Source organism: Aquarana catesbeiana, unplaced genomic scaffold (genome assembly GCF_042186555.1).
Source record: "Aquarana catesbeiana isolate 2022-GZ unplaced genomic scaffold, ASM4218655v1 unanchor233, whole genome shotgun sequence".
NCBI classification, from domain to species: domain Eukaryota; kingdom Metazoa; phylum Chordata; class Amphibia; order Anura; family Ranidae; genus Aquarana; species Aquarana catesbeiana.
The window spans coordinates 19,154-46,181 of NW_027362661.1; the positions used below are offsets into that span (position 1 = coordinate 19,154).

The 27,028-nt window shown below is 45.0% G+C and overlaps 1 protein-coding gene across 4 annotated transcripts in view; it reads left to right on the forward strand.

Annotated features, from left to right (window-relative positions):
• Positions 1 to 3,045: 3,045 nt before the first annotated feature.
• The window catches only part of LOC141121850 (uncharacterized), a 34,781-nt gene continuing 10,798 nt past the window's right edge, over positions 3,046 to 27,028 (forward strand). For 2 of the 4 annotated variants that reach the window (XM_073611591.1, XM_073611595.1), the window contains exons 1-5: positions 16,518 to 16,649; positions 18,221 to 18,348; positions 18,435 to 18,558; positions 18,675 to 18,772; positions 18,862 to 18,945. In XM_073611591.1, coding sequence (XP_073467692.1) covers positions 18,474 to 18,558; positions 18,675 to 18,772; positions 18,862 to 18,945 — 267 coding nt within the window. In that variant the 5' untranslated portion in view covers positions 16,518 to 16,649; positions 18,221 to 18,348; positions 18,435 to 18,473. Of the gene's footprint in view, positions 3,102 to 16,517; positions 16,650 to 18,220; positions 18,349 to 18,434; positions 18,559 to 18,674; positions 18,773 to 18,861; positions 18,946 to 27,028 lie in introns of those variants that run through there. The other 2 variants (XM_073611592.1, XM_073611593.1) reach the window with 2 other exon arrangements.

Below are 27,028 nucleotides of genomic sequence, written 5' to 3' on the forward strand. Positions count from 1 at the left end.
CTTCCCCATCTTCAACCTCCTGTCCTCCTCCCTTCCCCATCCTAACCCTCCTATCCTCCTCCCTTCAACATCTTCAACCTCCTATCCTCCTCCCTTCCCCATCCTAACCCTCCTATCCTCCTCCCTTCAACATCTTCAACCTCCTATCCTCCTCCCTTCCCCATTCTAACCCTCTTATCCTCCTCCCTTAAATCTTCATCCTCCTATCCTCCTCCCTTCCCCATCTTCACCCTCCTATCCTCCTCCCTTCCCCATCTTCACCCTCCTATCCTCCTCCATTCCCCATCTTCACCCTCCTACCCTCCCCCATCTTCACCCACCTACCCTCCTCCCTTGCCCATCTTAACCCTCCTATCCTCCTCCCTTCCCCATCTTCATCCTCCTATCCTCCTCCCTTCCCCATCTTCATCCTTCTATCCTTCTCCCTTCCCCAGCTTCACCCTCCTTTCCTCTTCCCTTCCCCATCTTCAACCTCCTATCCCTCTCCTTTCCCCATTGTCTCCCTCCTATCCTCCTCCCTTCCCCATCTTCACCCTTCTATCCTCCTCCCGTCCCCATCTTCATCCTCCTCCCTTCCCCATCTTCAACCTCTTATCCTCCTCCCTTCCCCCTCACTGTCCTGACCCTCTCTGCAAACCCTCTCCCCCCTCTTAAAGTGTTACTAAACCCACAACAGTAAAATCATTCTGTATATGCAGTAAAGCATGCTTGTTATACTCACCGTGGAACCTAAGGGGTTAATCCTAGGGGCCAAGCTGCACATGCTCAGTTTGGTGTGCATTGCTGGAGATGTTTTTTTTTTCCTTGGGAGAGTGCATGTGATCAGCAGAGGGCTAATCAGCACTGTCCAGTCAGAGGATCAGGGTTCCTGCATCCTCATAGAACAATCCAGAAGAGAATGAAAACTCCTCCTACAAGCTTTAAGCAGACACTGATAGAAGTCACAAGACTGCTATATACTGCTGATGAGAAAAGGTATTCAACAGTTTATATTTACTAAAATTATTGCATTTTCATATTCTGTGCACCGTGGCAGACCAGATATAGTGACTGCAGGTTCTGTGTTTAGTAACACTTTAACCCCCTTTTCCTCCTCCCTCCCTCCCCCCCCCCCACACCTCCCTTACCTGTCTTCACCTCCCTGTCCCTCTCTTCACTCCCTGACCTCCTTGTAACTCCCTCTGCCCCTCTACACCTCCCTTAGCTTTCTTCACCTTTCAGAAATCCATGTATTGTTGTCATCATGTGTCCCCGTCACCATGAACAAAATGCCTGCTTACCAGATAGTTAGACCTATAGAAAAGGTCAGCTGCACCTGTGGCTGATTTCCCTGCCAGGGCCTCTGAACTGCAGTAACTCCGGTACACAGTGGTCCTATGGATGTTCCCTCTTATCCTCTCACCTCCGCTGTCCACGGATGTCCCATTCAAAAGAGAAGAAGGCTCCACATAGCATAAGATCTAATGATATTTTATTTGAAGTTTAAATTTTTTAAAGATGAGAGCATCTCTCTATCACATACAGAAAAGTATACCGGCTGGTACATAAAACGTTCACCTGCACTTCCGGGCTTTGTATGTCGCAATGACGTCAGCACGTCATCCGCCCGACTAGTTTAGTCACAGATTGACGTCATCTTGGGGCACGGGCGATGTGCTGCATCATCGCCTTAAATATACAAGCAAACAAGCCAAGCCTCACTTTGAGTTCCGAGATCTCAGCACGGAAGCAAAAGAGCCAAGCCTCATTTTGAGTTCCGAGATCTCAGCACAGAAACCAAGCCTCTTATTGGTCATCCAGAGCAAGCCTCCCTATGAGGGTAAACTGGACTTGATCACTGACCAATCACAGAGATCATCACAATAGTACACAATGAATGGCTATGAATGAAAACCATTCATTGTGTACAACTGTCATGTGATCACTGTGATTGGTCACATGGTTATTGGGGCCAGCCCGGTACAATAATCTGTCATTCAGTGGAGCTGCAGCATGGCCACTAGACTTGGAGTACTTCATATGATGTCCCCCAGGATGGGAGAGCTCACGCTCAGCCATCATTCTGCTATAGGCCTGGCAGGAAGCAGTTAATTACAGACTAAATCACCTGGGGACCTGACTGCACATGTTATATATGTAGTCTTGGTGGTCCCTGTGGTTGTCCATGTGTGGACATATCTACCCCTGATAAATGACAGGCTAAATCCACTTTGAGATTTTCCAAACACCTGGAGTGTGCTGATTTCCTTGATAACGTCTATACAGTGTTTACAGATTGGCTTAATCACCCTAACAAGCTCGCTCCAGTTCATGGATGTAATCATTATGTTTGGATGATCTCACCAGCCTTTCCTGTCATCCTACATGATCCCTTCTGAGGATTGTTCTGTCCTTCCAAACAAATGTATGAAATCATCGATAAGTCCTCCTTCTATGCAATCTAGAAGATCTTGAATCACAATGCCTTTATGAAGTGGATGACCCAGTTTATATATTATTTATTGCTTTACAGCTTTTTTCACTCCATAATTCATAATTTTATTTATATAAGCATTCAAGGAAGTGTTCTTACTTTGAGAGATCTCCACCACCATTCCTATGTGAACATTACATAATTGCAATTTATGTTTAACATCTTCATTATGAGTGGATTGATATATATTCTTATGCTTTTGGATGTATTTTTGCATTTTCTTCACCAAAAGGATCAGTTTTGGGGGTGTATCTGTTTTATTGGCTATACGTTTGTTGTTAACTTGTGTTCTGTGTCTTTAAGACTTTTCTATATGTAATAAAATATCTTTGTTAAACAATTGGTTGCATAAGAACTGTATATATTTTTTTCTTACTTTTTTTGTGTTATATTTGAACTTCTGTGTTAGCCCTGTAAAATATTTTAAAGAAGTGGTTACTATGAGACACTTCTTGGGGCTGTAGTTCCTCTGAACTCCACAAGGTGGTGATCTCACTCATATCCAGACAGGAAGTGAAATACAGACAGGAAGTGATGTCAGGCACAGACAGGAAGTCACCTGGAGCAAAGACAGGAAGTTCCATGCTGCAGGAAATAGAAGACATTACTGGACGAAGCAGCAGATGAGGTAATAAGACCTTATTTTCTATTTACACCCAGTAACTACCCGTCATGTCCGTCCTCATCCTCCATAGTCACTGTGATGTCTTTTATCTCCAGCAGATGATGATACACACATATATAGTGTGGAAATGTAGAATAACCCTGTGTATTACGAGGGAATTTATGGTCTGTACCACAAGGGGAGTTATGGATGTCAGTAAATGCCGATTCCAGACATTGTACATGGGGGGAATGAAATCATAATTAACCACTTCAGCCCCGGAAGGTTTTACCCCCTTCCTGACCAGAGCACTTTTTTACAATTTGGCACTGTGCTGCTTTAACCGGTAATTGCGCGGTCATGCAATGATGTACCCAAGCGAAATTTGCGTCCTTTTTTTCCCACAAATAGTGCTTTCTTTTGGTGGTATTTGATCACCTCTGCGGCTTTTATTTCCTGGTGCCTCCATGGCAGCATACATGTGATAAAGCTCCGCCTCTACTCCGCCTCCAGGACTAGTGAATAGCATAAATTAAAGGGCATAGCCCCTCCCCCAACATTCTCCTTTTTTCTCATACCTCTTGACTGGTAAAGAGTAGCAGTACGTCCATACCTCTGCAGTCGGCAGCGTCCGCCGAGTTCAGCCTCTCCCGTGCGCAGTCCCTGTTCTTGGGCCGCTATTAGCACTGATAAGACTGGAAACCCCTTCTGTGGATCTTTTGGGGTCTTGCAGAGTTTCCTCATAGGAACGCAGTCTGCTGAATCTTCTAGAAAAACGAATGCTGGTGATGACGGCGGGAGGATCAGCTTCTCTTCTTTCTTGGTAAGGTAAGGTTATTTTTTTTTCTTTTTCTTCCATGGCTGCAGTGTATAGGCCCTGGTGGTAAGAGTTTAGGAGTTTAAAAAAATTGTTCTCTTTAAGACATTTATTCCCGGTTCGCGCATGCGCGGAACGGGCAATTTTTTCCTTTTCCCGATATATGTCTCGGGTTAGTTTTTTGAGCCTCTAGTCTTTCTTTTCGGCAGCTAAGTGCGCCTGCACAGCCCGCAATGAGGACATTTGGAGACTGTATCTGCAATGACTCTCCAATCGCTACTGCGTTTGCACGAGCGCACGCGCAATGACTAAGCAAAAACAATAAGATTGTAATCAAACCCTCTGACAAGGGTGGCAATGTAGTCATTATGGACAATGAGGACTGTACATCCATGTGCTTGAATATTCTACAAAACAAGGAATGGTATAAACAAATTTCTGTCCTAAACATTAACCAAAACAATTCCACATTCTACAATATGGTAGATCGCGCCTATCACACCGGCGCCATCACCAAGGACCTTTATGAATTTATCAGGACGAAACATCCCAAAGTGGCTACCTTTTATAGCCTTCCTAAAATTCATAAGAACCCAAAAAATCCCACCGGTCGTCCCATTGTCTCCGGCAATGGGGCCATATCTGAAAATTTAAGTGGAGTAATCGACGCACACCTCCAACCCTTTGTCCTATCTCTGCCATCCTTTGTCAGGGATACCATACAATTCTTACAAATCATCAATAATCTTACTCTAACAGATCATTCCATCCTTGTCACCATTGACGTGGAGGCTCTATACAGCAGTATTCCCCATACCACAGGTCTCTCTGTGGTAAAGAGGGTCCTTCAGCATAGTTCACGCTATGACCCCGCATTAAACAAATTTATTTTAAATGGTTTGGAATACATACTGTACCACAACCACTTTTGCTTTGATGGCTCCCACTACCTCCAGGTACAGGGCGTGGCCATGGGGACGTGTTGTGCCCCGTCCTACGCCAATCTGTACCTGGGGGAGTGGGAGCAGTCACTCCTGGATGATGAGGGTCTCGTCTTATACACTAGTAAATTGAAGGGTGGGTGACTGCACTTAGGATCCTACCTAGGTATGCTGCCTCCCCTGATATAGCTCCCCTAAGGGGTCTATAGGTACAAGGTTATAATGAGAAGGGGATGGTGGCGCTCCCTAGTTTGCGTAAAAGTGCCAGTTAATGGTGTATACTTAACACAAATGTAGTGTAATACAGACTATTATTAAATATAGTGGTCAGTAAGCTCCAAATCCGTGAACAATACTTGTTACTATTAATCACTTAAACAAGGTGATCCGCTATACAAATTGTGAACATTTTAAACTATCCCCACTCAGATAGCTTGATTCCACTAGTGAGGTTAATACAATGTGTATATCTATAAAAGTGAATATTGGGTTAATAGAGCTCCATATATATAACAACGTGATTGGCAGTCATAAAGTGGTTATGTGTTTGCAACAGCCTTAGTGAGTACATAAAAAATATAAAAAATTATACATAAACATTTGTTGAGAAAAAAAACACATTAGGAAAAAGGAAGACAGTGTTGGTACACATATGCATAACTAATAGTCCATATGATGTACTAGGTCTTCACTCAGGGTGATTAACACAAAAATGGTGACTGTAAGTGTTTTCAGGAAATCCGCTTGTGACTTTGTGCTCCCCCTCCAGGATCCCCACTCACCAGATCCCCTCACCCCCACTCACCAGATCCCCTCACCCCCACAGGGGTAATGCACTTATAGTTACAACCAATACGGTTGCTCCACCTTCCTCGTTGTCCAGGAGCCTGGGGTATCCCTCCTTCCTCCAGATATTTTCTGATGTAATCTGTGGTAGACTCCTCATAGAGGAAAAAAGATGTAGGCTCCCATAGTGTAGTAAAATTGCTGGGTTTATTGAAAAAATACAGCGACTGGATACAAAAATACAAACTTGATAAAAATATATATTTCAAAAATATTTATCCTGGAATGCCTTATGCATACCCCAAAAGCCGTGCACGGGGCCGTGATTTATTGTGGGCGGCTAGTGGTAAGATATGTCGGCCTTACAGTGCAGCAAACACTAGGTGTCTATGTTGGAGACAGCAGCAGCGCGCTGCGTTCCACCTGCGTTCCAGCTGCCTGTACCAGGAAATGACGTAGCGTGCATGGCGCCGTCGTACGCGTTTCGTCATAGACGTCTTTAGCGACGTGCCAGCATGCCACGCACCACGTCATAAAATAGGAGAGCCGCCATGTCCGTCCCGTCCCCCACTCATGGGTTAGCCAATCGCAGTACAGGAAGGAGCGGGATGTTAAGAGCAGTATCTTTGCAGTGTCCGCAGTGATGTCTTGCTAAGGAACAGAGAGCTTATATTAATGCATACTATCCAATTTAAATGGACCCCATGGCAGGCCCTCAACAGGCGGTTTATATATATCATTAGACCACATATATCGTAGAACATCTAATATTGTGTACGATATACATCTATTCCTTACGGGCAGTATTTGCGACTACGTCGCAACTGTTCCAGCGACAGCCTATTCATCAGAGAGGCTGGTAACCTCCCAAGCCGACTTTTAGCACGTGGATACAGTCGGTCATGCCTGAAAAAGGCATACAACCTAACCATAAAACAAACGCGACTCAACCTACTGTTCAAACCCAAACCTCCTACGAAAGTGGATTTTAATCGCACTCGTATTGTGATGCGCTACTCACGCCAGCATGTGGCCATCAAAAATATTCTACAGCGGCATTGGAGCATTCTAACCGATGATCCAAAGCTTAAGCACCTCATTCCCAGTCAACCTGCGATAACTTACAAACGAGCGACCTCAATAAAGGACAAACTAGTCCAAAGCGAATACAAAAACGAACATAAAAGATCCAAACATTGCTCCATAGCCGGATCCTTTCCATGTGGACACTGTTCCTACTGCCCACTAATAAGAAAAGATAAAATCTTCTATCTACCAAATGGAGAAGTTTTCAGGCCCACACACTTCGTAAATTGACAGACCCGTTGAGTGGTTTATTTCATGGAGTGTGAATGTGGTGCCTATTATATAGGCAAAACAAAACAGGAATTTTGGAGACGTATATCCAAGCATATGTATGGCATGCAAGTAGGTAACCCATACCTCCCAGTTGGGAGACATGTTGTCTCCACACATGGTTACATAGTACCTAAAGTTACATTCACTGCTTTGTATAGAATGCAGATACCAGACAGAGGGGGCGATTGAAATAAGATTCTACTACAGAAAGAGCAAAGGTGGATATTCCATTTACAGGCCACATTATTTCCAGGCCTCAACGAATCCATCTAATTTGCTCCTTTCCTACGAGGCTTCTCTTCAGGTAAAGCACATTGAAGGTGATGCATGCACGACCCGGCTCCCTTACCCTTGCGAATGGCTGTCCGGGAGTGGGCGCACCCCCTAATCAACGTAACAGCTCATTCACCGTCTAACATCACCCCTGAATCCCCATATGCCCTGTCTGGTATCTCATATGTTTTCTCCCCTTCAGCTATCAAGATTTAACACAGACCCTTTTAGGTCTCTTTGTCCAAACACCTAAATACAGCAGTCTTTGGAGGTTCCCATATAGGGTTTTCCTGCTTGGCACCTAAATATAGCAGCTTTTGGAGGTCCCCATATTCCTTTATTTGGACAGATATGAGGTCACTGCCGCAAATGGCCTCATTTTATCTATTTTTTCATCACTCATTCTTCAATTATTTTTTATTTACTTCTCCCATGATGTATAAGTTCTTAGTTGTAACTTTACCAACTTTAATATACATTCAACCAGCTTTGATGATACATGGACTTTGCATTGCACCACATAGCTCACACCCTTCAATCTTACACCTAGACCAGTGTACATCTATAGTTGCGCTATGTGAACTATTCAAAATTGGTGGTGCATGTGTGGTGCATATCAGCATGCAATGTACTAGAGACTAGGCAATGAAAGCCAAGCACTGACATTTATTGATTACAATATTTTGATTCCTTTGTAATATGCCCTTTTCATTCATTCTTTTTCCCCCTTAATCAGCGATAATATTTTCCTCTGATCTGCCGGCTCAGTGGGAGTGGGATCCCCGCTGTAGCACTCCTTCCTGGCAGGGTGGGGAGACACAAGGGCCCTGTGTCTCCCTATGCATCCACCGGGTGGCAGCACCACCCGGAATGCAGTTCTATACCTGCCAGCGGCGTTCCGAACTATGTCCGCGTGCCGTGGTCATGCCTGCGCACGCGCGATCATACCGCGTGCGCATGACGTCACGGCGCATATGCAGCTGCGGCGGACGTAGCGGCGGTGCCGGGGATATCCTTCCGGAACGCCGGGGGAGCCACATTGGAAGTGACGCTCAGCGCCATTTCTCCTGGCGGACGGGGGGGGGCTTCCGGGAGGTGGAGCAGTGGCACCTGCACACAATCCAAGCAATTGGCATTCTGATACGTTCCCCTATATAAGGTGATTGGACATTGTGGAGATTTGCTGATACCCCACATGTCCCATTCGGATATGCACATGTCTGCAGCGGCAACTAAGGACTGGTGAGACTACCTACACTACTTTACTTCATTATATGTTATGTCCTCTTACCCTGACTGTTGCTCAGAGCTATATACTTACAGCTCATTCTTTACATTACATTTACAGATCACTATTATTGATTGCATAGATACCCAGGTGGTACACCTACGGGTGTCCCCCTCTGATTTAAACTGAATCTATAATTAAACAGGAAACAAGGTAATTTTTTGGAGACCTATCTATTCTATGCACACTTTCACTTCACACCGTCTCCTTTCCTTCCTTCCTCGCACTCTTTCCTTCTCACTGTTCCATGGTATCTGGCAGACATAATTCACTGTTTTGGTTTGTTTTCTTGTATATTTATCCCCACTAGTTTGGTTTGTCACTATCATGCCGTACACCGACACACTTACCTGCACTTACCCTTCCTCATCTCCACCCTCCCACTTTTGCACCTCATCCACAGCCGCACTTTCTTTTATTGGTCTGCACCTTCATTTGCATTTAATTTGCAATAAACTCATCATTCATTTTCACAATGTATCTTTTTGGTTGCCACTGGTTTTTGATCCATATTTTTCCCATTTTCCCCACACTCCCCTTCCCTCCCCTCCCCCCTCCTTTATTTTTCCCTTCCCTCCCCCTTTTTTTCCCCCCTTTTTTCCCTTTTTCCCCTTTTTTCACATCCACCACTCCCGATTCCCACACGGACCACCCATTCGCAACCATAGTTACAGAATTACAAAACAATTTAGTGTATAGACATACAACCATACCCTCTCACCACCCTTTTGGGCTGCTCGACTAATGCATTTTACATATAATACCTTGACTGCAGGCTCCACTTGCTCTCTTCCTTGGGCCTCCCCCAAACGCCCGGGATTCTCCATGGTGTGACTCCTCGCAAGGCGCGTACCGCCAGGGGCATTTGTTCTCCCCCCCACTTTTGCCGACCATGCCAACCACTGAGAAATGCTGAGGGGGGTTTTTTCATACAGAGAACATCGAATATGGTTCAATACATCTTGATTGGTAAATATATGAAATTATTTATCACTGTTTGTTAATTTTTTCTTCTTTTTTCATTTATCTAACATTTTAATACACGTTAATGCTTTCACAGTTTATATAATCCTCTGAAAAAGACCCGTTGGGGTCGAAACGCATCAGTTTTCCAATACAAGTCACACACAATACTCTTATTCACAGTGTCTGACTACGATGCTTTTTTACTGTACATTGTCATGTTGATGGCGCTGCTTTTTATACATGTACCACAGCTCATGTTTTGATGATATATATTTTACAATAACCATTTTAAACAATCATGTTTTGATATTTTGTAATAATTAAATAAAGCATTTCAACTACACCCAACTTTTTGATATAGTTATCACTTTTTGCTGCCTAGAAAGCCCCCCTGGGGGACAGCCTCCTTTTTTGGTAAAAAATTCAATAAGCATATATTTATTGGTTTGCGCAAAAGTTATAGCGTCTACAAACTAGTGTACATTTTCTGGAATTTACGCAGCTTTTAGTTTATGACTGCTTATCTCATTTCTTGAGGTGCTAAAACAGCAGGGCAGTACAACCCCCCCCCTCCCCCAAACAACCCCATTTTGGAAAGTAGACACCCCAAGGAATTTGCTGAGAGGCATGTTGAGCACATTTTATTTTTTTGTCATAAGTGATTGTGTAAATTTTTGTTGTTGTCATTTTTCAAAGTTGTCACTGAAATTATATATTGCTTAAACATGCCATGGACATATGTGAAATGACACCCCAAAATTAATTCTGCTGCTTCTCCTGAGTACGGGGATACCACATGTGTGAGACTTTTTGGGAGCCTAACCGCGTACGGGACCCCGAAAACCAAGCACCGCCTTCAGGCTTTCTAAGGGCGTAAATTTTTGATTTCACTCCTTACTACCTATCACAGTTTCGGAGACCATGAAATGCCCAGATAGCACAAACCCCCCCCAAATGATCCCATTTTGTAAAGTAGACACCCCAAGCTATTTGCTGGGAGGCATGTTTAGTCCATGGAATATTTTATATTTTGTCACAAGTTTCAGGAAAATGACAATATTTTTTTTTCACAAAGTTGTCACTAAATGATATATTGCTCAAACATGCCATGGGCATATCTGAAATGACTCCTCGAAATACATTCTACTGCTTCTCCTGAGTACGGGGATACCACATGTGTGGGACTTTTTGGCAGTCTAGCCGTGTACAGGACCCCGAAAACCAATCACCTTCTTGAGGCTTTCTAAGGGTGCAAATTCTTGATTTCACTTCTCACTGCCGAGGTCATGGAATACCCAGGACAGCACCCCCCCCCCTTTCCCAATGACCCAATTTTGGAAAGTAGACACCCCAAGTCTATTTGCTGAGAGTCATGTTGAGTATTTTGCAGATCTCACCTTTTGTCACAAAGTTTTGGTGTCTACTTTCCAAAATGGGGTCATTTGGGGGGTTTTGTGCTATCTGGACATTTCAGGGCATCCGAAATGTGATAGGTAGTGAGAAGTGAAATCACCATTTTACACCCTTAGAAATCCTAAAGGCGGTGATTGGTTTAAGGATCCTGTACGTGGCTAGGCTCCCAAAAAGTCCCACACATGTGGTATCCTAGTACTCGGGAGGAGCAGAAAATGTATTTTGGGGTGTCATTTCACATGTGTCCATGGCATGTTTGAGCAATATATCATTTAGTGATAACTTTGTGAAAAAATAATGTATTGTCATTTTCCTGAAACTGTAGTGGTGAAATCACCTCCTACAGCGCTGGAGTCGCCAATTTATGTATCGTGAGAGCAAACGCTGTGTCTGTCAAGATAAATAAATCAGTGCTGCAGCTGAATGGTGTACCTGAAAAGGAAATAATGGTTAACAATAAAATACAGTAAACAGGAAAGTATAAAATAATTGCATACCTGAAAAGCAAACATGATAAAACATAGTAACAATAAAATATTGCAGTTAAAAAAATACAGTAAAACAGAGCAGAACAATAGAGAGAGAATAAAACAACAGCTATTTTTGCTTTTTTATTTTATATATTTTTTTGTTTTCGTTTTTACACTTTTATTTGTAACTGTAATGGTTCGGTTCCAGGTTTGGGTCTCTCAAAATGCGATGGCATCTTTGAAAACCCTGTGAAAGTGTGCCCTAGACTGTCCAGTGCTGTACCCTACGCTAACACTCCACTAGTGTGTGGTAGCGTTTGAAACATTCACTGATGCAGATACTAGGTTTGTTAGGACAGGAAGGAAAATAATAGTGGGTGTCACGCCTATATCCGCGTTTCCTACAGACACAACATTTTCTTTGGGGTGATTGTTGGGTAGGGGTACCAGGGAGGACATACCGAAAATGCCTGCCATGCAGCTGGCATTTACATTGTGAAGTTGGGGCACAGAACGGTCTGGAAACAGAAGGGCTGTGAACGATCTCTTCCTGGATATTTAGGAAGGATCCAGTTCTGACGCTTTGTATAGCACATAAGCGTTCAGCAGAGCTAATTGGAATAAGTATACAGACACTTTTTTTGTACCAGCATCTGGCTCTACGGGCAATTAAGTACGACGCCATCATCTGGTCATTGAAGACCACCCCTCTCATATTAAGGTTGTATTCGTGAACACAGAGGGGCTTCACAACACCAGTCGCCATTGGAATTTGGACTGTCATATCTGCGTGAAAGGAGAACAGAACGAAAACATTCCAATTATCCCTCCACTGAGAGCAATTTATTACACTTCGAGCATTCTCTCTCCCCCCTAAGTCAGGACTCTACAAGCCCTTGGGGGGAAGCCCTGGCGATTAGATTGCACGGTGCCACATGCACCAATTCCACAATCAAAAAGGTGACTAAAAAGTGACACAAGTAATAATAATAATAATAATTGTCCACATACAAGTGGTACCCCTTTCCAAATAAGGGTGACACCAAGTCCCAAACAATCTTGCCAGCGCTCCCTATGTAGTCTGGGCAGTTCCCTGGCTCTACATAACTATCTCTTCCCTTGTAAACCTTAAATCTATATGTATAGCCTGTTGCCCTGTCACAGAGCTTATACATCTTGACCCCATATCTGGCACGCTTGCTGGGAAGATACTGTTTGAAAGACAAGTGGCCAGAAAACGTAATTAGGGATTCATCAATTGATTGGGAGTAAACAAGGCTGCAAACTGTTGGTTGAAGTGGTTTACGAGGGACCAAATTTTGTGGAGCCGATTGTATTCAGGGTCAGCCCGAGGATGACAGAGTTCATTGTCGTTGAAGTGCATGAACCGCAAGATCTGCTCGTATCTAGCCCTGGCCATGGAAGCAGAGAACACAGGCATATGGTGAATTGGGTCAGTGGACCAATATGGCTGCAACTCACTTTTTTTAGTTATGCCCATGTGGAGGGATAGGCCCAGAAAGGTCTTAAATTCAGAAACCGTAATAGGTTTCCATTCTCTGGCAAGGGTCAACTGGGGATTAGCGTTTTATGAATTGACCAGCATACAAATTGCTTTGGTCCACAATAGATCTATAGAGATCTTCCGTGAAAAACAGCGAATAAAAATCAAGTGACGTAAAATCAACAGTTTCCACCTGAATTCCGGGTTGGCCAGTGAATGGGGGAAGCATGTGTACTGCTCCCAATTAGGATTGGTAAATGCAGCAGGAAGGGCCTGTGTTTGTCTTCTTGGTGGCTGCGGGACACTACTTGTGCTAGCCACCTCCACAGCTTGAACTGCACTTATGGGACTCGCCATGTCACCAAGTGTTATGGCAGTGCTGGTTTGACTATGACCAGGATGTACTAGGCTGCTGGTGCTTGCCAGTTCACCAGAAGGATGAGCGGCACTAGTACTGGTTCTCTGCTCCATACGAGAGCCCTGCGGTTCTTGCACCTCAACAACAGAAGAATGGGGTCGGGTATGCCTGACCTTAGCAGGGACCACTACTCCATCGTCAGAGCTATCTGTCAGGGTGCCACTGCTGTCTACTGGTATTCTGAGCCTGAATCTGACAGTGAGGTTTCCCCTTCTGTCATGCTCAGAAACGTGTAGGCCTCTTCACTAGTGTACCTCCAATTGGACATTTTGGCTTCTAAATTTACTGGTACAACTAGTGTGACTCACAGGCAAAAAGAGCACCTGATTGTCAGAGCCTGCTTGAATCGATACCAAAAAAATGTTAGCGTTCGCAGGGATCAGGCCTGACTCTGCGAACGCTGCAGTTATGTGTTTTGTAAGTGACAGTGATTGATACTGAACTTGGGTGGGCAGGGCTGGGTGGAGGGTCTAAACACAGGTGCTAGCAGGTATTTGGGCTGATCCCGTTAACGCTGTGTTTTTGGGAACCCTAAACTACTGTGGACGCTAGTATAGATCTGATCGGATCAAAGATATTGATCCATTCAGACCCTATACTAGTATGGGAGGTGTACGGTGCATGCATGGGTGTTGGCGCTACTGGCACTAATCTGATGCTGCCTGAGACTGACTCTGACCCTAACTGATGCTAAAAACTGATGTCGCCTGCTGGGTGATTAGGGGGTTAAACCTTTATTGGGTAATAACCAGCGTCAACCGTAACACTAATACGGTGATCACTGGTGACAGGGTGAAAGGGTTAACTGGGGGTGATCAAGGGGTTAAAACCTTTATTAGGTAATATATGGGGTACCCTGACGCTGAAAAAATCTGATGGTGAAATTAACCAACTAACTGTTACATAGTTACATAGTAGGTGAGGTTGAAAAAAGACACAAGTCCATCAAGTCCAACCTATGTGTGATTATTTGTCAGTATTACATTGTATATCCCTGTATGTTGCGGTCATTCAGGTGATTATCTAATAGTTTCTTGAAGCTATCAATGCTCCCCGCTGAGACCACCGCCTGTGGAAGGGAATTCCACATCCTTGCCGCTCTTACAGTAAAGAACCCTCTACGTAGTTTAAGGTTAAACCTCTTTTCTTCTAATTGTAATGAGTGTCCACGAGTCTTATTAAACTCTCTTCTGCGAAAAAGTTTTCTCCCTATTGTGGGGTCACCAGTACAGTATTTGTAAATTGAAATCATATCCCCTCTCAAGCGTCTCTTCTCCAGAGAGAATAAGTTCAGTGCTCGCAATCTTTCCTCATAACTAAGATCCTCCAGACCCTTTATTAGCTTTGTTGCCCTTCTTTGTACTCGCTCCATTTCCAGTACATCCCTCCTGAGGACTGGTGCCCAGAACTGGACAGCATACTCCAGGTGCGGCCGGACCAGAGTCTTGTAGAGCGGGAGAATTATCGTTTTATCTCTGCATTTGATCAGCCTTTTAATGCCAATATTCTGTTTGCTTTATTAGCAGCAGCTTGGCATTGCATGCCATTGCTGAGCCTATCATCTACTAGGACCCCCAGGTCCTTTTCCATCCTAGATTCCCCCAGAGGTTCTCCCCCCAGTGTATAGATTGTATTCATATTTTTGCCACCCAAATGCATTATTTTACATTTTTCTACATTGAACCTCATTTGCCATGGTCCATGCCAACGCACCTTATTTTGTACAGTAAACGTTTATGGGGAACTGTGTCAAATGCTTTTGCAAAATCCAGATACACCACGTCTACGGGCCTTCCTTTATCTAGATGGAAACTCACCTCCTCATAGAAGGTTAGTAGAATCCATGCTGATTACTGCTAATGATATCATTCTTATTACTAAAATCTTGTATATAGTCCCTTATCATCCCCTCCAAGAGTTTACATATTATTGATGTTAGGCTAACTGGTCTGTAATTCCCAGGGATGTTTTTTGGGCCCTTTTTAAATATTGGTGCTACATTGGCTGGCGTCACCCGTGACATTAATTTGGCAATCAGAAACTAGATCTACTAGTGACAATGGTGACAGGGGGTGAAAGGGTTCACTAGGGGGTGATCAAGGGGTTAAATCTTTATTAAGAGGGTTTAGGGGGTTCCCCCAGACCTACCTGGGCCTACTACTAAGTACCCCAATGCTGATTAGTGTCACAAATGACACCAGTACAGTGATCAGTGAAAAATCTGAAAACTGCACTTGGTGACAGGGAGTGTAGGGATTAACTGGGGGGGGGGGATATGTGCCTACGTGTATTGGTGTTAGTGTAGTGTTGGTGCAACTCACTTTTGGATGTCCTCTCTCTGCGCTCTGGAACTGAAAAGGATTCCAGGACCTGAGATGACATCATTTCCCCTACCTGTGTTTACACTTACAGGCAGGGGAAGCATTTCATTTGTCAGAACCGATCAGAAGGTCCAGGCCAGAAATCATTGGTTCTGGAATGAATCTGATCACCGCAGGCACTGCGGGGGCGTGCAGTGAGCTGGTCAGCAAGTGGTTATGTTGTATATGAATTTTCACATGGTTCAGTTTACTTAATTTATCAATAAACACCATAAGATCAATTAAGTAGGTGTAAAGTGGAAGCAGCAGATCTGCAGAGAATATTATTTGAGCCCCTGGCACTTTATATATGAATGTCTCCACATATTTTAGTGTATTTGTGATGATTTATGTGCACACACAATAGGACAGCGCTGTGACACATAATGCTCTTCTAGTTGATAAAGGGAATACTTACCTTTGTTACAGCAGCAGTCCGGTATAAGTTATTTTTGTAGGTATTTGAGTTGTTACACATAGCGTGGGTTTTTTTTTCAATTTATATTGGTGACATAATTGCCCAAATTTGGGGATCAGGAGCCATTTCCATCCTTTACTCTCGGCTGGGGTTCTTTGTATCCATATAACAGATGTTCTACATGACTAAATCTGCCATCAATTTTACTGCAAAATCAAAGGGGCCAAAATGTCTCCTCCCCGAGCAGTAATATATTTCTATCCCCCTTGGTGGGAGTGGAGATGACCCATCTATAAGGATATACAGTACATACACACACAGCACAAGGCCGTGTTCACACTACGAGATGTTCCTCGGGGCTGCAGTTCCTCTGAGCTCCACAAGGTGGTGATCTCACTTCAATGCAAACAGGAAGTCTCTATGGAAGGTAGGAAGTGATGTCATGTACACACAGGAAGTCTCTATGGAATACGGACAAGAGGTGATGTCAGATGCAGATGAGATGATCAATGAGGTACAAAGTACAAAGGAGACATTGTTGGAAGTGGCAGCAGAGGAGGTAATAAGATCTTATTTTCTATTTACACCCAGTAACCCCCCGTCATGTCCGTCCTCTTCCTCCATAGTCACTGTGACGTCTTTTATCTCCAGCAGATGATGATACACATATATATAGTGTGGATACAAAGAGGGCTGTCTTTAATATAATTTCTTGACCCCCCCCCTTCCATGCAATTAAGCTGATGAGACATACAATAAATAGCAGCTAGATTCAAAATCAGTTTACAGAATCATATCAGGCAGCAATTGCAATTGGTTGCCAGAGGTTACAGTGTATCCTTACCACTCACTGACTGGCTGCTAGAGGTTACAGCAAATAATATGGCTCACTGATTATTTGCTATAGGTTACAGCACATGACTTCTGCTTGTTGATTGGTTGCCAGAGATGACTATATATCAATACTGCTCACGGATTGGTTGCTAGAGGTTACTGGACATTCTTACCACTAACCAATTGGTTGCTAGAGGTTACTGCACATTATTACTACTCACTGATTGGATGCTAGAGGTTACTACATATCTTTACCATTTAATGATTGGTTACTAGAGGTTACAGCACATAATTTCCTCGCTGCCTGCACACTATGGACTGGGAGGTGAGGGGACCCATCAATAGACAGAAAACTCCTGGGATCAGTGGCAATGCTGGGGGGGTTGATGGGATCAGTGGCAGTGGTGGGGGATGGGATTAGTTAGGGGGCAGTGCATTGTGGCAAATCCTGAATCATGTAGCGCAAAAAAATTGGAAATCTTTGGCAAGTATATAGTGAGGGATTCTACACTGACCACCAATGTGAGGGGGAATTTGCACTGACCAATAATGTAATAGGGGATTTAACATCACCCACCAATATAAAGAGGGATTTCTACACCGACACCAATGTAATAAGAGCATTTACACCAACCAGTTTTGGTTGAACTAGATGGACTTGTGTCTTTTTTCAACCTGATTATGTAACCACCAGTGTAAGGGGATATATGCAATGACCTCCATGTAAGGGGGAATTTACACTGACAACCATTGTCAAGAGATTTGTACTGACTAGCAATGTAAGGTGATACTTTTACACTGACCACCAATGTTTGGGCCCCACAACAATAATGGGCCCCAGGGCAGATGCCCCTTTTGTCCTGCCTTAAAGACGGTCCTGGATACGAAGATTAACCCCTTTAGGGGGATCAGTTATTGATTAATATATCTTGCTTCCAAAGCTGGCCATACATGGTTCAATTTGATCGTTCATCCAGCGGGATGAGTGAAAAAACTGAAGCGATTCCCCCATCCACACATTGGAGGGGGAATTCTTCCCACTGCGCTATTGTATTCTGATAATGGGGAGACTACTCCACTTGGCTGCAGCCTCAGTAGCAAAGTGGGATTGTTGGACCTGCATTGTATGTAATGACATCAGAATGCCTGCAACAAGCTTTTAACCTGCGGAGTGTGGGGGTCCTGTTTAGGTGAATTATATCTCAGCCGGAAGTGGGGCTTAAATAAAATGGACACCTGAATGGAGAGGTGAGGAGGATTCTGGGAATATTATTTGATTTTACTATTTGTGTTCAGATCTAGAGTTTTCCTCCTGTGAAGTCTGGAGATCATATGACCATCACATTGCCTCCACCTCCCTCCCTGATAGAATAGAGAAATACAAAGAAGATTCTAGAAGTCACCAGAGAGATCATGGAGGAGAGGTGAGCGGTGCTGGGAATTCTGGGACATTATCCAGTAACAGACAAGGGATGTGTCTGGATGGTGACTGTATCATTGTGTGTGTCAGGTTCCTATAAGGTGTCAGGATGTCACTGTCTATTTCTCCATGGAGGAGTGGGAGTATTTAGAAGGACACAAGGATCTCTACAAGGACGTCATGATGGACAATCAGCCGCCCCTCACATCACCGGGTAAGAGGAGACTTTATTGTAAAGGAGAGAGCAGTACGGAGGCTCCACCTAGATCCCCCATCATCTGATAAACACATAGAAACAATGTATTCAGTCAGTGTGTGTGTTTCCTACAGATGGATCCAGTAATGGGAACCCACCAGAGAGATGTCCCCGTCCTCTGTATTCCCGGGATTCCACACAGGAAGATCACACCATCCCTCACCATCATCAGGTAGATGAGGAACAATCACTGATAGTATCATTAGGATCTGTACATTATCTGCATTGTTACAATTGATGTCATTTTTATTATATATTCAGAGTGGAATCCTGAGCGATTCTAAAGTTGAAGCTAAAGAAGAGATAAAAGAGGAGGAAGGTCACACCATCCCTCACCGTCATCAGGTAGATGGACAATTATTGGTAGTTATAATTTATACACAGCACATCTGTTACAATTAAAGTTTGGCGAACGGTTTGGGCCGAGTAAAAAGTTTGTCCCGAATTTTGCCTGTTCACCCGTTTGGCGAATACCTGAATTTGCAGGGTGTTCAGTGGGTGTTTGCCCTGCTGAATGCTCTGCAATGCACTGCACGCTGCACAGTACCTTGATTGTAATCAAGAATGTAATCATTGATTGTAATGCTTTAACCAATCAGGTTGCAGTGAATAGCTGGATATTAAGGAGTGGGGTCGGAAAGCCTGCCATCGAGTCGGAAAGTCTGCCGTGGTGTCCTTCATAACCTATGAGTCATCAGCTGTCAATGGGCTTCCCTGCTGACAGCTGAATAAAAAGGCAAAAAAATCATCAACGTGGGAGCCCCCCTCCAAGCCATACCAGACCCATATCCGAGCATGCAGCCTGATAGGGCAGGAAAGGGGGGACAAGTAACCCCCCCTCCTGAACCATACCAGGCCACATGCCCTCAACATAAGGGAGTGCTTTGGGGCAGTAGGGGCCCCCACCCCAAAGCACAAAAGTGCCTCTTCTCGACAACCCTGGGCAGGGGTTGTGGGGATCTGCGGGCGGATGCTTATTGGAATCTGGAAGACCCTTTACCAAGGTGGCCCCCAGATCCTGGCCCCCCTATGTAAATAAGTATGGGGTACATAGTACCCCTACCCATTCACCAAAAAGTAATAAAAATACAGAGACAGTTTTTGACAATTCCTTTATTAAAAAATTAAAAACACAGTGTCCCCTGATGTAGTTCCATTGTTAATCACATCGCATTGACGACCTGAAAAAAGAAAAAAGCATTGATAGCTTTAAGAAACTATTAGATAAGCACCTGAATGACCACAGCATACAGGGATATGTAATGTAATACTGACACATAATCACACACATAGGTTGGACTTGATGGACTTGTGTCTTTTTTCAACCTCACCTACTATGTAACTATGCTCTGCAGTCAACTAAGGCAAGCCGCCAAATGCCTGGCTTGCCGTTTGACAGTTCTTATATAGGTAAGAGGCGGGGCTACCCAGTGATGTCAACTTGTGGCACCACCCCCCTTGTGATGTCACTGACCAGTCCATGTTGAGGGCATGTGGCTTGTTATGGTTCAGGAGGGGTGGCGGCGCTTGCTCGTCCCTCTCCATTCCTGACCTGCCAAGCTACATGCTCAGATAAGGGTCTGGTATAGATTTTGGGGGGGGGAGCAACATTTTTTTTTGTGTGGGGTTCCCCTTAAAATCCATACCACACCAGAAGGGCCTGATATGGATTGAGAGGACCGCCATGACTGTTTTTTTTTTTTTTAATATATTTTTCTATTGCTGACACTGGTATTGTTTTGCCAGCAATTTAAATGTCATTTCATTCATTTTTTTCCTTTAGAAATGTCAGTTTTGCTGCAGCAGGTTCTATACATGGTACAGATGTGCTACTTTATAGACAGACTAAAGGGACCCTCGGGGACTATATTTAAAGGAATTTTTAATTTTTATTGTTTCACTTTAACCACTTGCCGACCGCACTTCAATATACTTCCCTATAGCTGAATGACAGCTACAGCGCGGCTGGCTAGTTCTGGGAGGGCCTCTTTTGACGTCCTCCCATGCTCAGGCTTCTCGCACGCCTATTGTGGCGTGCACCTGGAAGTGTCTGTGATCACTGGGTCCGTGGGACCCAGCGCATCATGGATCAGGGTAAAGGGCCAAGCACAGTGGCCATTTACCACGTGAATGCTCTGTGCAATGACGGAGCGATCACTTTGTCAAAAACCGTAATCATGCCCAGTTCAGCTCACGCTGCCGCAGTGTTTCTCTATCCTCTCCTCACATGCTGTATCAGTGTGAGGAGAGGAAAGAGATACACCGCAGAAGTTGGCAGGATCCCGAGTGCCCCTACTGAGCCATCCCTGTGTCCCTACAGCGCCATCAGTGCCACTACTACGTTGGGGTGTTTGCTTTCCAAAATGGGGTCATTTTGTGGGTGATTCCATTGTCCTGGTGCTCCAGGGCCTTCAAAATGTAATGGGTAGTCAGGAAATTAGATGTGTGATTTATGTCCCTAGAACGCCTGATGGTGCTCCCTGCATGTTGGGCCTCTGTATGTGGCCAGACTGTGTAAACGTCTCACACATGTGGCATCGCCATACTCAGGAGGAGTAGTAGAATGTATTTCGGGGTGTAGTTGCAAATATGCATATGCCATGTGAGAGAAATAAATATGACAATTTTGGGGGGAAAAAAGTCACTTTGCAAATAATTGTGGGGAAAAAAATGACAACTGCTAAAAACTCACCTTGCCTCTTACTAAGGCTACTTTCAGACTGAGGCACTTTACGGGCGCTATAGCGCTAAAAACAGCGCCTGTAAAGCGCCTCTACTCTCCGAGGGCTTTCACACTAGAGCGATGCGCTGGCAGGACGCTAAAAGAGGTCCTGCAAGCAGCATCTTTGCAGCGATTTAGGCGCGTTGTATAATCAATGGGCAGCACTGCTTTGCAGCACTTTTAACCCTTTTTCGCCCCCTAGCGGGGGTAAAAGCGCCCTGCTAGCTTCCAAAAAGCACCGCAAAAACAACGGTAAAGCGCCGCTATAAATAGAAACGCTTTACTGCCGACGCTCAGGGCTTTCAGTGTGAAAGTACCCTAAATACCTTGGACTGTACAAAAAAGGGTCATTTGGGGGGTATTTGTGCTTTCCTGGCTTGTTAGTGTCTCAAGAAATGAGATAGGCCGTCAGTACTTCAGGTGTGATCAATTTTCAGTGATTGGCACCATAGCTTGTAGACTATAACCTTCAGAAAGACCAAATAATATACACGGATTTGGGTTATTTTTACCAAAGAAATGTAGCAATATAAATTCTGGCCCAAATTTATGAAGAAAAATTACAAATCTTCAAAATTGTATAACAGAAATGAAGAAAAATGCATTTTTTTTTTTTTACAAAGTTTTCAGTCTTTTTTATTTTTAGTGCAAAAAAACGGAAAATTGTATCATACTTACCGTAATTTTCCTTTCCTGGTGCCTATTGATGGCAGCATACCTGTGATAAGCTCTGCCCCGGACTCCTCTCTTCAGGATAGTTAATACATTATAAAAGTGACAACCATACCCCCCAATAGCATTCTCCTATTATATCGAATACCATGGAAGGGCATGTATGCTGCCATGGATAGGCATCAGGAAAGGAAAATTGCGGTAAGTATGATACAATTTTCCATTTTCCTGGTGCCTCCATGGCAGCATACCTGTGATAAAATGAATAGCTAACAACAGGGTGGGTAATGCTCATAAAGAAAATTTTGTTAAGGAAACGAGAGAGCTGACTCAATCGCTCTTCTTCCAAACTCCACTGAAGTGAGTGCCCCTGGATCAATCCGCATGAACGTGTTTGGGGATGACCAAGTGGCCGCTTTGCAAATGGTCTCTAGAGAGACATTAGCTCTTGCCACCCACGATGAAGAGACTGCCCTCGTTGAGTGGGCTTTCACAGCAGGAGGATCCATCCCTCTAGCCCTATACACTTTTTGGATCAGCTTGCAAATCCAGGAGGCGATAGTTCTTGATGCGGCTTCCTTCCCTCTACTCCTGCCCCAAGGAAGTATGACCAATTTGTTTGATGCTCTAAAGGGGCTTGTAGCTTGCAGGTAGCATCTTAGCACCTTGGAAATGTCAATTTCTTGTAGTGAACCTGAGAGTGGATCCGTAAAGGTAGGAAGCGCCCAGGCGTCTGAGAGAGTGGACTGACAAGAGACTTTTGGGACAAACCCCTGTAATCTCCACAGTTCCACACTATCCGGAAAGATAGATATGTGCTCATCTTCTGCCCCCAAAGCTTGTAATTCCGAGGCCCTATTCCCTAAAGTCACTGCAATTAGAAAGACCGTTTTGAGCGTCAGGTTCCATAGGGAAGCGGATTCTATTGCGACAAAGGGCTGAGACATCAGACAGTCCAGGACAAAGGGCAGATCCCAAGCAGAAAATGAACGTTTTACTTGAGGTCTGATTTTTTTGACTGCCCTGAAGAATTGAATGATGAGCGAGTTTTCTGCCCATCTTTTCTGGGTAGCTGCCGAAATAGCCACCACCTGAACCTTAAGTGAACTGAGACAGAGACCACGGTCCAGGCCAGCCTGTAGAAAATCCAAGAGGTGTGCAGTGGACGGCATTGTGGGATCCGAACACTTGTCTGCCACAAACAATTTGAACTTATTCCAGATTTTTGAATAAACATAATTCATGGGTTTTCTGGCCTTCAAAAGAGTCGAGATCACATTTTCAGGGCAACCTAAGGACTGGAATTTCTCCCTTTCAACATCCAAACATGCAGATTCAGCTTGTGAGGAGCTGAACGCACAAATCTCCCTTGAGAGGGAAGTTGAGGTAGCACTGGAATCTTGAGAGGGCAACACGTACTGAGGCACATTGCCCAGGGGAACCACGGCCTCCGCGGCCAGTATGGTAGAATTGCCACCACTCTGACTGGTTCCTTTATCAACCTGAGCAGAAACTTTGAGATTAAGGGCTTGGGAGGAAACGCATAAGCTGTTTTGCAATGCCACGGGCTCGAGAGGGCATCTACTGCTTCTGCTCGAGGATGAGGCAGGCGGAAAGAAATCTTGGCAGGTTGGTATTCATTGGTGAGGCAAAAAGGTAGATTTCCGGAGGATTCTAAAGACTCATGATCCAATTGAACACCGAGGGGTGAAGAGACCATTCGTTGACTTGAAAACGAGACAGATGATCTGCCTCCTTGTTCAGATGGCCCGGAAGGTAGACCGCCTTCAGATCCAGCAGATTTCTCTCTGCCCATAACATAATGGGCTACACTTCTCTTAGTAAAGGGATGCTGTGGGTTTCCCCCTGTCTTTGGATATACGACACTGCTGCTCTGTTGTCCAGGTGTACCAGGACTTGCTTCTGTTGTAGATGTTCCCCCAGACTCACTAGGGATAGATAGACCGCCCGTAACTCCAAGACATTGGAGACTACCCCCTTCGTGGGAAAGTCCCACCTTCCTTGTACTGCAAGGTGATCGCAGTGTGCTCCCCAACCCATCAAACTCGCATCGGTGGTAAGGACGGTCCAGGAGGGGCATTGAAGAAGACGAAGTCTTGAGATTAGGTCCTTCTTTGACCACCAGAGGAGACCCCTCCTCATGGGAACTGAGATCGAAATTCGCTGACACAGTGACTTCCTCCTCCACTGAGCCAGGAAGCCCACTTGAAAAATCCTCAGATGCCAATGAGCCCAGGGTAGCATCGGATATAGGATGACATGGTCCCGATTAGACTCAAACAATTTGACGCTGACAGGTGAGAAAGTGATCTTACATGACACATTTTTTGAACAATAGCTGCCACTTTCTGGGGGGGGGGAGACACATCGTTCCAGCTGAGGTGTTGAAAAGAGCGCTGAGGTAGATCATTAACTGGGTTGGGGCCAGGAGACTCCTTTTTGCATTCACCAACCACCCAAACTCCTTCAGAGTGGACAGGAGAACCTCTCTGTGCTCCAGAAGCTGCGTTGGACTGGGAGCTAGCAATAGGATGTCGTCCAAAAAATGAAAAACTTGCAGTCCTCTTTCCCTGAGGGGTGCCAGGACTGCGATTAACACCTTCGAGATTATCCTTGGGGATGTCCACAGGCCGAAAAGAAGGCACTGGATCTGGAGGTGCGTGGGACCCACCACCACCCTTAGAAATTTCTGAAAGGCAGGGAAAATGGGAACATGAAAATAGGTGTCTTGCAAGTCCACCGAGATCATCCAGTCACCCGGTTGGACCATCTGGATGATAGTTTGTAAGGACCCCATTTTGAAAGAGTCTAAATGAATGAAACAATTTAATCTCTTCAAATCCACTACTGGTCTCCATTCTCCACTCTTTTTGGGGATAAGAAAGAGAGGAGAATAGAATCCTGTGAATCTCTCGGAAGGAGGGGCAGGGATTACCGCTTGCTGAACCTGCAGTAGGTGAAGATATTTCTGCAGAGCCTCCGCCTTTTGAGGAGAAGCTGGCCGTTTCGTTAGAACGAATGAGTCTTGTGGGGGATGACCTAGGAACGTCCAAAAATGACCAAAACGGACAGTAGATACTACCCAGGGATCTTTGCACTGGCTGGACCAGACTTCGGCAAACCTCTTCAACCTGGCCCCCACTGGAGGAAGTTGGTGTGGCCTCCTGTCAAAAAGTTTTCGTCCCCTCCTGGGGGTTGGAAAGACTCCTCTGTTTGTTTGACTTCAAGAAAGTGGCCTGAGTACTTCTCCAATTCTTCTTGGGATCCCTACTTTGACGGAACTGAGAGAAGTTCCTGTTCCTGGAGGACTGAAACTAAGAGGAAACAATTTGAACACCTAACCCTCCTGTCCTGGGGAAGTAATCCTGATTTTGACCCAGTCACTCGAGAGATTGCCTTCTCCAGCCTATCCCCAAACAGAGCTTTCCCGTCAAATGGGATCTTGCACCAATTTTGCTTCGATGCTGCTTTGGCTGCCCAAGGTTTCAGCCACAGAGCTCGTTTGGCCATAATCGTGTGCAACATCGCTCTAGCTGAATACCTCACCGAATCAATTGCTGCTTCCCCTACGAAGTCTGCAGATAATTTGAGCTCCTCCAATGCTTTAATGATGTCATCTTTAGGTACATCTTGAAGAATGGCTACCTCAATGTTCTCAGTCCAGACCCTGATGGCATTAAAGACTGAAGCTAATGCTACAGCTGGCCTGCAGGCTCCTCCTGCCAATTGGTAGGCTTTCCTTAGGTCCAAGTCGATGCGCCTATCCAACGGATCCTTAAAGGAGGCTGAGTCCTCCATTAGCAGTGTGATGTTTTTAGCTAGATGCACCACTGCAGCATCGACCACTGGAGGAGTGTCCAAGAGAACAGAGTCAGACTCTGCTAAAGAGTATAGCTTTTGAAGTCGGTTTAAGGAGAAGCGTTTGTCCTTTCTCCATTCCCCCTCTATAAGATCCTTTAACTCTTACATAAAGGGAGAAAAGGCAAGTCTTTTCTTTAAAATGGGAAAAAGGACTTAGCTTTCTTAGGCGGTTCCTCTGCCTCCTCCCAGCTGATGGCCTGCTTGACCGAAGAAAAAAATGGCTGAACTTAAGAGAAATTGAAGCCTGAAGGCTCTGATTCATCCGTAGAATCATCTGATTCATCTTTGTCTCCTGTGGTCGGGGAAAGTGGCCCTGATGTGGCCATTGCAGGACCCACCGTTGATGGGCCTGGAAGGGTTGAATCTGAAGGCTGAACCTGCCCACTAGCTATGACCTGGGGTATGAGTGCAATAGTTCGGCTAATGAGTCCTTGACCACTTTTTATTAAATCCATCATCTGCAGGGTGTGGCCTGAAGCTGCATGGCGTAGGGTGTGCAGACTAAGAGCTCCGGCTATCTAATATCCTTTTTACAGATCCTTTGGGACTGAATCGCTTTTTTACTTGGCATATAGTATCCTCATCGAGTAGTGAACCCTATGTGCTCATGTCGCCGGCGAAATGAGCCCTGGGAGCGCTGGCTAAGCTCGACAGATATCGCCATGAGGAGCGCCGGCCGCTGCCTTGGCCGTGGAGGAGGCCCCACTCTCAGGCGACACAGCACGTATCCTTGAAGCCGTCTCCCTCTGCCAGACGACCCTCACCTTTAAAATCGAGGAGGTTAAGGTCGACATTTCCCTGATCCGCTAGGATATCCACAAACTGCGGGAGCGGGTATCTGAAACAGGATCGGCCAGGCAGAGGACGACATCTCCCCACTGCAGATCACCACTGAAAGGCTTCAGTACCAACTAAATGTCATCCTCAATAAACAGGACAACATGGAGAATAGACTCCGCCACTGCAACCTCTGCTTTGTGGGTCTGCCGGAGAGAGCGGAGGGATCGGACCCCCCTACATTCTTGGAGAATCTTCTCATCACCAACTACAGCAGGGAGGTGTTCTCCTCCAGGTTTGTTGTGGAGCGGGCGCATCGGCTAGCTGCGGCTAGCATCGGCTAGCTGCGAGACCTTCATAGCGAAGTTTCTGAAC